Raw genomic sequence first — 10,192 nt, 5'->3', positions numbered from 1 at the left:
TATGCCTTGTGGGCTCTTGTCTCCAATTGCTGAATGCTGCCATTATGACAAGAAGTTAATATGACAAGAGGTAGTGACTATCCTTCCTCATTTGGCACTTGGCCTGGTCATGGTCTCAGCTCCTTTTTGAGAGCATGAATATGAACAAAGTTTTAGCAGAACTCCCCAAGCTGTAGAACATGGACTTTCTTTCTTTGCAGATCTTCCCCTTACAAGTAGTAGCTGTAGCCCAGATTTTGCTTTGCAGTTTTTCCCCAACAAACTGTGTGTGCTTTATCTGACACCTGCTTGTAGAGACAGCTGGAAATCAGGATATCGAAATGTGTATATACCAAGTCCTTTCCAAACATTTGCCTCCTACCAGGGTTCCCAAAATACAGCTTTTGATAGGAAAAGGGTCAACGTAAAACCAACCCACTGTCCTCTCATGTTCTAATGCTTAACAACATTTTAAGATCAACAGCAGCCCTGCTTGTGGGTTCTTTTGAAGAGGGCATGAGACACAGAAGGATTGGGGATGAAGAGACAATAAAATGATTATAATGGAAGAGAAGAGGAAAGGTTGACATGGAAGCAAATAGAGGAAAGAATTCAAGGCACAGAATTTTTTTTAAATACTGAATTTTTGTGTGGTGGGGCGAAGTGGCAATCGTATCCCACCTATAAGCCAGTTCCCCCCATGCAGGAGAAAGGCCCCTCCCCCTCCCAAAAAATACCCCAATATTTTGGTATAAGCAGGGTGGTGAAAGGTACAGAAGTTCCCCTTCCAATTATGTTACTTTTCCACAGGCCACGATGGTAAAGCTGACAAGCTACGCTCTACAGATCAGTAGAGCTGCGGCGATTCCTGACTATTCACACTAATCACAGACTCGAGGTCGAGACACTTTACTGAATGTAACATGGGCTACAAGTTTATTCCCCACACAAATTGGGAGAACCCATTCACCCATGAACCCTCCAAAAGGTGTAGGGGCTAAAGCGTCCATACAAAACAGCGGAATGGCTTGACAGGCACTTTCCCCCAAAGGAACCAAAAGCGTGGAGGATAGAAGCCTGAAAGGCCCAGTTTTCCAACAAGCAGCAGTGCTAATAAATAGGGATGTCTCTGAAGAGAGGAAAGTTTCTGTGGACTAAGCATCCAAGCGGCAGAGCGGGCTGTCATATACCATCTGCAGATTGACTTTGTGACCAACCAGTTCCCGGATATTATTGATGCCATACCTGATCATGGTGGGCCTGAAAGAGAAGAGGGAGGAATCTCCATTCAGACCACTTTCATGTCCCTAGCATTTTTCAAAAGGCAACAACACAAAACAGACATTAAAATAAAATTTGAAAAATAGTATTAATGTACTAGACCATAGCAAAAAGTCACAGCAAAGTACAACTAGAGCAGGATAGGTTTGTCCAAACTATCCCAACAAATGGATCTTTCCCCCATACCCTTTGGCATTCTAAATATGGGATACACCTTTGACTCAACTTCTGTGGCCCAACACACAGGCTACAGCACTGCTGATGCTCACAAGCTTGATCTGGGAAAACAGCCTGTCTGAGGGAAAGAGGTGAGTGAGGTTTAATCCTGCAGAGGCGAGGAAGGCACATGGCTTTGGGTCATGCAGCCGCACGACAGAGATTTATAGTCTTGGGAGACAGAAGGTGCCAATTTGTAGACTGAAGCTTTATTGAGATTAGTTCCAACCTCTGCTGACTTAAGACTCTTAAAAGGGTGCAACATGCATTAGTCCTTGGTCCCTGACAAGAGAGACAGGCAGCCCCCAGGCTTGGGGCCCTTCCGGACAGGACACTAGAGCAAAAGGTTGCTTAACCTGGGCTTAACACATTCCAGCCAAAACACTTACCGTTCCAAAGAAAGGCCCCAGGCGATGACGGTCACCCCATCAGGCAGACCCATAGGCAGCAGCATCTCTGGGCGGAAGACTCCCGAATTGCCCACCTCCACCCACTTCTTTAATCCTGGAAGAAAAGTTGTATTGTTAGGCTAGTGAAGTGTGTCAGGGTGGGCAGCAAAGCCACATGCCTAGGCAGAGCCCAAGCTCTGGGGTTGCTGGAGTCCAATCTGAACAACACCCTGGGACAGAAGACAAGTCAGACATATGGACACCTTCTACCCATAACAAAAACTGCTAACACAAAGCAGGTATTTTTGTGCCAGGCTGCTCATGTGCAACACTTTCCCAGGTCAAATCAAGGGAAAGTGTGTTACATCTTATCATTTCAGCAGACTCATTAGAGCCCACTGCAGCTTGTGAGGCTGTGACAGCAGCTGTAAGGGGCAAAGGGCGAAAGCTGACTCTTGTGTTGTCATAGCCTTGTGAGCAAATTCAGGATGATGTTGATGTCTGAAGTCCTAAATGGTTTGGGGCCTAATATAAAAGACTACCATACTAGCAAAAATGAGGACATAGAGGCATTCTTTATGGTTGTGCCTCCGTTCTGTGGCTCCTGCTGCTTGGAAGCTTAAGAACCTTTAAAAACATGGAAACGTTTTTAGCGGATGCTTTGCACACCCAATCTCTCTTCCAGTGGTTCTCTTCCCCTGCCTCACCTGCCCTTCCCCACTCCCAGAATAGGGTTAAGGAGAATTTGCTTCTCTGTTGCCTTTATCAATTCGCTGACTTCATTATTCTCATGTTTTATAGAGAAAAGGGGCATTATGAGGATTAAACCTGAAAGGCAAGAAGGTATTGATTTCAAGTAAAATCAAATTCATCAGCCTTGCATTTCAAATGAAGGGCTGGGGAGGTTGCCATGGAGTTCGGGGCACGTCCTTTAAATATCAAGACACATGGAACCTCCAGAAATAGAAGTGCCTATGAATAGGTGGCATACTCTCAGACTACTGTTGACACAGTGGAAAAGTGTCCTAATTTATAGCGCATTATCAGGGCGAAGAATTTTTGCAACTGCATGAGTCATAAGGGGATTATGAAAGGCTAATTCAGGGGCAGTTGGAATTCCTTCTTAAGGCACTGAGTGTGCAGCTGCCTTCTTGGCAAAGGTGGAAAACTGAAATTTCTCACAGGTAAGAATGCAAGTAGAGTTCAGAGTGCTCGGACTGCTTGCCCTGTTCCCTCAAAAGCCACCCATGATTTACAGCCTTTCCTTGGTGTACCTGACCTCTGCTGCCAGTAACGCTGGCTGCTACTCAGCTCAGCTGCTAGGGAATTTGCTTTGATTCCCAAGGGCAGGAGCAAAGAGATACTGCCAGGGACATGGAGGACTCCTGTGGCACAGCGTCACAGTTCCACAGAATGGTACACGACTATCTTCCTGCACTCACCCTGGTGGTAGCTGAACACCTCCATGCTGGGCTCTGTGTAAGGATTGTAAGCGGGTTTGAAGCGCAGCTGGGTGATTCCTGCCACAGAGAGAGAGAGAGAGAGAGATGAATGGAGTGGAGCTGGGAGGCTGGTCCCTGAAAACAGACGACAACCACCAAGGAGCCTGTTTCCTGCCAGACTGCTTCACAACTGGAGTCCACTCTGTATCCTCCCTCTTATTCAACAGCTCTTACCCATTTTGGTGAAAAACTCTTTCAAGACACCCATCAGGTCGCCCAGTGTCAAGCCATAATCGGCTACCACCCCTTCAATCTGGTGAAACTCAGCCAGGTGGGTGGCGTCAAGCGTCTCGTTCCTGAAGACACGGTCGATGGAAAAGTATTTGGCGGGGGTGAATTTCTCCTGCAGGAGAAGAAGCAGTTGTCACAGTTCCACACTTTGGATTGCTTCAAGTACTTCAGTCTCAGCAGGCAGGCAGACCATCCCAGCCTCAGAGCGTTTTTATCCTACCAGCTTTAGATTACTATTATTAATTGAATTTGTATTCCTCGCTCCAACCTGACAGTTCCTAGGTAAATGAAGCCTGGCATCACTTTATATGGAAACTCTTCAATGACCTGTTGTTTTGTCAGCCTTCATAGCTAGGATACATCCAGGCAGGAAAGAGTTTTTACTGGATAGTTACCTGCTGCGCCAGCTGATAGAGCATGCGAGCACTGGCGGATGTGGTGTGCGTCCGAAGGAGGTTCTTCCGAGCCTCTTCCAGCTTCCACTCATATCTGTACCTGGGAGGGAAAGATTGAGATGTGGGGTGTGACTCCAGCAGTTAATATCTGAGGTACAGGAGCTGAAACAGGCCCTGTGATGGGTGCTATTGCTTGGAAAATGAAGAGAAACAGTTTGCCTACTAGACTCAAGCTTCTTTTTTGAAGGGTCTCCCATTTCCCAACAGCATGATACAGATTTGGGATTTCCCTTCCTTATCAAAATCCCAACTCCTCTGCTGTTTACAAATGAACATGGACCCCATGGCTATTTCCAAAAGCACTGTGGCCCAGATGACAGCACCTGCCAATCAACTCCTCTCTCCACCTAACCTTGTAGCACAAGTGTCAAAGAGAGCAGTGCCCCCATCACCCTCCAGACTTGGGAATGGGAGAAAACTCTATGCTATATGCTGCTGCAGCAAACCATTTGTTCTCCTGTACAACGCGTTGCACACTAATGTGAGCTGACTGGTGCGGAGATGCTTTTCATAACCTTTTTGCGCTTCCAGGCCCAGCACTAGAACTGCAGAAAAAAATGCTGTTGAGTCTTACCCCTGAGAGCCATAACCTCCTTGTGAATGAACCCTCTTTACCCTCTTCAGGTAATCCATGGGGAAGTCGATGGCTTCAGCAGGATCTAGAAGGAAGAAGGCACATGCAAGTGACTGGGCATATGGGGCTCCAGACTGTCGAGTAGTGAAAGAAAGAGGCTGGAGTCAGCCCCTTACTACTCTCCAGATAAAGAGATAAAGAGAGGAGAGGCCTGCCCACTATCCATAGCAAGATAGGTAGCCATTCCACTAAAGCCCGTAAGATATGAAACACCCAACACAAAGAGAAGAACATATGCTAGATACTTGGGGCTCATCTAGCTCCCAAAATGAAGCTGTCCCAAGATCCTGATCCACAGCCTCTTTGCCAGCTATGAAACCGGATACAAAGGTCATGTGTGGCCCAAGGAGTGACTGACCCTTTAGGAAGAAGGTGTCATGCTGGTCCCGAGCTGGATGCTGCTGTGGCTGGAAGAGGGCGTCAAAGTTCCAGAAGGAGCTCTCAATGAAGTTATTGGTGGGCATTTCTGTAAAACTGAGAAGGGAAACACACAGCCATTAAGCAACGTTTTTTCCAAGGGTTGATCCACTGAAATTAATTAATTAAAATGACTAATTTAGACCCATTAATTGCAATAAGTCTATCCCCACCCCACCCCCATTAAGATGGCATATCACAGAAGACTGGCTAATGACGATGGGCACAGGGCAGGGACATCAAGATGTACTCAAGCCTAGAAGAGCAGCGGGGGGAGGTTTGCTCCCATCCCAGTGCTTTGCCAGCACGGTCTTCGTCACATGGAGTTGTCTGCATGGGCAGGTAAATGAAAAATGCTAGCCCAGTCTCCTCAGCAGACTGTGCCATGACTTCAAGCTTGGGCTACAATGCACTGCCTCCTCCGAGGAAAAGAAGCAAGGATGGGCAGAATTCCCAAGACAGGCGTGTATTGAATCTACAGCCAGCTGTGCAGGCCTCATGGGCATGTACCACGCACACGGCATGGTAGAACACACCTCACCACCCGCAATCACCATTTTGTCACACCCACATACCCCAATATTTTGCAGACATTGAAGTACACACCCCATTTCAAGGAAGATCTGCCGGAACTGGCTGCGGACCTTGAGGAGTGGGTGGAGATGTCCGCTTTCAGGCATAATGCCCAGTGCCTCAAAGTTATACGCCTTGAACTTCAAATCTTTCCAGGAGCCACTGAAAGTTTAGGAACAAGTGTAGGGAAAACAGGGGGGAAAGTTAACTTTGCAACGGGCTGCGGGTCTTTTCAGATCACCTTCCATGCAGAACTAGGAATGCAGAGAAGGCAGTTACCAACAAGTAATGGGAAGCAGAGTGGTCAAGAGTTGTGCTGAGATTTGTTACAAAGCGGTTAATGTCTACGACAGCAATCCCACAACAGCTGAGTGGGTATTTGGCAAATCTTGATTCTATGGTTTGAAGCCAGCATTTTCACAGCCAAGGTTCACACCCAGAACCCAAGAGCAAACTGAAATGGCAACTAAAGAGACACAGACAGACCGTGTTAGTCCGACTTTAAACAAGGACTAGAACAGTTCCTTACCTGGCAATCATCTCTGGAGTGAGGTCCGTTTCCTGCTTGCTAACTGTGGTACTGAAAGCATTTCCTTTACTGATCCAGTATGCCTTAATGGTCCTGAAAGCAAATATAAACTTGTTTCGAAATACAACAAGCACAGTAAACAAGAGGTCCTGCAGTCTAGTGGATACAATGCTAGAGAGGCGGGTTCAAATCCCAACACAGATATAGATCTAATCAGACACAAGTGCGCGCACGCGCGCACACACACACACACACACAGCCTCAGCTCCCTCCTGGCAATGCAAGCAACAACAAATGAGGTAACTGCAAAGCACTTTCCAAACAGGAAATTTTCTTCCAATGTTCAGGCACACATTCAGATACAGTGGTGCCTCGCAAGACGAAAAGAATCCGTTCCGCGAGTCTTTTCGTCTTGCGTTTTTTTCGTCTTGCAAAGCAAGCCCATTGACGGATTAGCGCTATTGGCACTTTAAGGGCTAAAAACGGCTTTTTAAGGCTTAAGGCATTAGCGGTTTTGCTGCTAAAATGCTTTTAGCAGCTTAGCGATTCAGAAAAAGGGGTTTTGGAGCAAAAAAACCCCTCAAAATTTTTCGTCAATTTTCGTCTTACGAAGCAAGCCCATAGGGAAATTCGTCTTGCGAAGCGCCTCTGCAGACGGAAAACCCTTTCGTCTTGCGGGTTTTCTGTCTTGCGAGGCATTCGTCTTGCGGGGCACCACTGTACCCTGAGAATGCACAATGAACTAATCTGCTCATTGAGACTGTAGAACATTTCTACTGCAAAAGGGTGAAATTAGTCCTGAAAACGTAGATCATCCCATGCAGAGTGGGATGACAGAGGCTCAACTCACACTTCTGCCAGGAGTTTCCGCTTCTTCAGTTCATTCTTGTCCTTCTCTTCTAGTTTGTCACCCTCACCCTGCTCCACCTGCAGCAGCTTCTCTCTGACAGAGTCCTGCACAGTCTCCACCTAGAAGGGGGGGGGGGGAGGAAACTTCAGAGCCCTGATGCCGTCTTCCCCATCCCAACATCCTTGGATTGAAACCAACACTCATCTGCACTGTCCAACCCCTTTTCTGACACAAACCCTGCAGAAACCCAAACCCAAACCAATAAGGAGTAAGGATCGCCCACCGCCCGGAAGACTCGGGGTCCACCTTCTGCGGTCTTGTCTAGCTGGATCCACTTATTGGACATTGCTTTGCTGAATCCCACCTTTCCACTTGGCAGCTTCTACAGTGAAAAGAACCAAAAGTGACACTGTCAGGTATCCAAAAGCCACTTAATCAAATAAGCCCACAGGGAAGATAACCTCAGTAAACTTTTACCATCAGCTCACTCTGGACCAGGCCTTCAGGGGGGATGCTGTTAAACACTCGAACTTCATGGCTCCCTTCCTGGACAATTTCTTTGCCCTCAGGTGTCAGTTCCCACTTCTTGGATGTGCATTGCTCAGCCTCAATCACCTAGAGAGGACAATTGAGAACATCAGCACAGTTAGAAAGGGTCTGAAAGGAGGTGGGGGCTGGAGCTTGAAGCAGAAAAAAGGGAGTGTTATAAGGCAGTATTTGAAAGACAACTGAATACTTGTGGTCCTATCTGAAAAGACCCCAATTATCTTACAGCTCATTGGTTTTTACTGTCCATCTGGAATATTTGTTTGTGTAGAACCCCACCCTGATCCAGTCCTAGTTTTTGCTGAAAGGGCTAACATATGCCTGTGCTAAATCACTTCAGATTGTAGCTAGGGGTTCACATGGCAACTGATTTTCCATGCAATCAATCAATAATCCTTGCACATGAAAAACAAGCATATCAGCCAGAAAAATTCTAGCAATATCTTCTTTGTCATATGTTATCATACTTCCATCATGTAATACACTTGTAGCCTGAAATGGAACAGCACAGACACAGCCTTATTGCCTCAGTGAAAGAAGGCCACAGCTGAGAGCTGGAGATTTTAGGGTGCTTTCAATGCCCCCCACCATATCAATGCTGAGATAAACCACTGAGATTTCTCCCTAGCAAGCCTTCAAAAAAAGTCTTTACTAGGATTTCATTTTCTTAGGAAACTGCTCTTCAGTCAGAACAAGACTGAACTTGCTTTTGGAATGCTCTCCCCAGAAAACACACATGGCACCATCACTATCTATCTTTAGGCACCAGTCAAAAACCTTTTTCTTTGGTCTTTAATTTTCTGTGGCCTTCTTCAGTAGGTACTGCCTCGTTATAAATATGAATGTATTTTTAGCTTTCACTCAGTTTTAGTCCTATGTTGATTTAAATTTATGTGTTATTGTTTGTAAGTCACCTGGAGATCCTTTTAATTTATAAAGTGACAATATAAAGTACAATAAACATAAATAATAGCAACCATCATTTCACAACACAGTAATTCAGTTTTTCTAGCAAACCGGAGGTCAAACTAGCCCCTTTCCAGCCCCAGGAGGAGCACAGAGAGTTTTTGCACAACACACCTACACACTGCAGTTGACAAACTGACGTGTCGTGACACACAGTTTGGAAAGCTCTGCTGTAGGACATGACTATCTTAAAGGACAAGTGGAAACTTTGTGAAGGAGCACTTTGGAAAGACATTTAACAAAAAGAGAGCATTTTAATCCTCACAATCCTGTCAAGTTGGTTAGGCTAACATCTCTTTGTCCAGGGTTGCTCTCTAGGCTTGGAATGGCTGACCGGTGGCTGTCCAAATGTTACTGGACAGCAAATTTCACCATCCATGACCATTGGGTATGTTGGCTAGAGCTCATGAGAGCTGCGAGTCTGGCAACATATGAGTGCCACAGATTAGCCACCCCTGCTCTAGTCTTTATAGCTATGGATGGATTTTAATTTGGTTTTTCCAAGTACAAACCTTACACTTTATCAACTACTCCATACTGTTTCATAGTGGGGTAGGAGAGCTGGGGGGGGGGGGGTCACATCTGCAAACCAATGCACCCCTTTGGTTTCAGACAGTACATAAGTAGACGAATCTAAAAGGCCCACAGGACACAAATTTTCACAGCCCTCCATCAGCTATAGTGGCTCACTTACCAGAAGAAATGTATTTAGCATTAACTGTGGAAGTGTATACAGTACTCGATTCTAACCAAAGTAAGCCCCCTAGAGCAACATCAGGCTGTCGAGTTTTGTTTTGTTTTAAAGTAAGGCTCTCCTCTCTGTTTTGGCCCAGCCTGTGAAGCAGCAGCAACTGCAGAACACAAGTGGCTTGCTTTCAAGACCAGCCTTTCCCAACCTTGGGTGTCCTGACGTTGGACTACAACTCCCATCATCCCTAGCTGCTTGTCCTGCTACCTGGGGATGCTGGGAGTTGTAGTTCAATGACATACGGGGGGGACACACCCAAGGTGGAGAAAGGCTGCTGAGTCAAACCGAACCTGAAATTTGGGGATACAACACTGCAAGTCTCGCTTTCACACCTGAGGGAAATGTTAAAACAAAGCAAAGTCCACCCCCCATTCAAAAAAGGAATTAAAGGAGTGTGCCCATCTACCCTTTTAATACCTCTGTGGGGATCCTACGCTCCGCCCCCTGTCATTTCCTTAAAGGAGCCATAGAGCGCTGCTCTACTACCAAGAGAACACAGGCCAGCACGCATGCGCAGTTCTACTGTCCCCCCGCCTCAGGTACGCAGAAGCGTCCCTCTTCCTTCCGAGGGCAGGTAAGGATGACGCCACTCCCGCGACGGCTCACAGGGGCGTGGCCAGAGACCGCCACGCCCACTTACCTCCCCCAACGACTGTAGGCTCTTCACTGCCCCGACCAGCACCTGGTGGTCCAAGCCCAGCGCCGCAGCCGCCTCCAAGCTGCAGAGCCTCGCTTGGCCTTGGGCTCCTGCTAGCTCTAGTCTCTGCAGCAGGAGCTCGGCCGCTGACCCAGGACCCGCCGCCGACTCCACGGTGGGAGCCATGTTCCCGGCAACGACCGACAAGGAGTTCCTGTCTTGGCCGGAAGCGGAAGTGA

At 47.0% G+C, this 10,192-nt stretch overlaps 1 protein-coding gene across 1 annotated transcript; it reads right to left on the bottom strand.

Moving 5' to 3' along the window:
* Positions 1–887: 887 nt before the first annotated feature.
* On the bottom strand, positions 888–10,182 carry FARSA (phenylalanyl-tRNA synthetase subunit alpha). The gene is made up of 13 exons (XM_083420189.1): positions 9,957–10,182; positions 7,534–7,671; positions 7,340–7,438; positions 7,057–7,175; positions 6,207–6,299; positions 5,711–5,839; positions 5,046–5,161; positions 4,628–4,712; positions 3,994–4,093; positions 3,542–3,710; positions 3,308–3,385; positions 1,866–1,980; positions 888–1,239 (listed from the first exon to the last, which is right to left on the bottom strand). Exons 1-13 carry the CDS (start codon positions 10,137–10,139, stop codon positions 1,134–1,136), a joined length of 1,530 nt encoding a protein of 509 aa, XP_083276315.1. The 5' UTR covers positions 10,140–10,182; the 3' UTR covers positions 888–1,133.
* Between the last annotated feature and the right edge of the window lie 10 nt (positions 10,183–10,192).

The sequence above is a fragment of the Podarcis tiliguerta genome (assembly GCF_965153285.1).
Source record: "Podarcis tiliguerta genome assembly, chromosome: 17".
NCBI classification, from domain to species: Eukaryota; Metazoa; Chordata; class Lepidosauria; order Squamata; family Lacertidae; genus Podarcis; species Podarcis tiliguerta.
The sequence above is the reverse complement of the archived record's forward strand: the minus strand, read 5'-3'. Positions and strand labels throughout refer to the sequence as shown.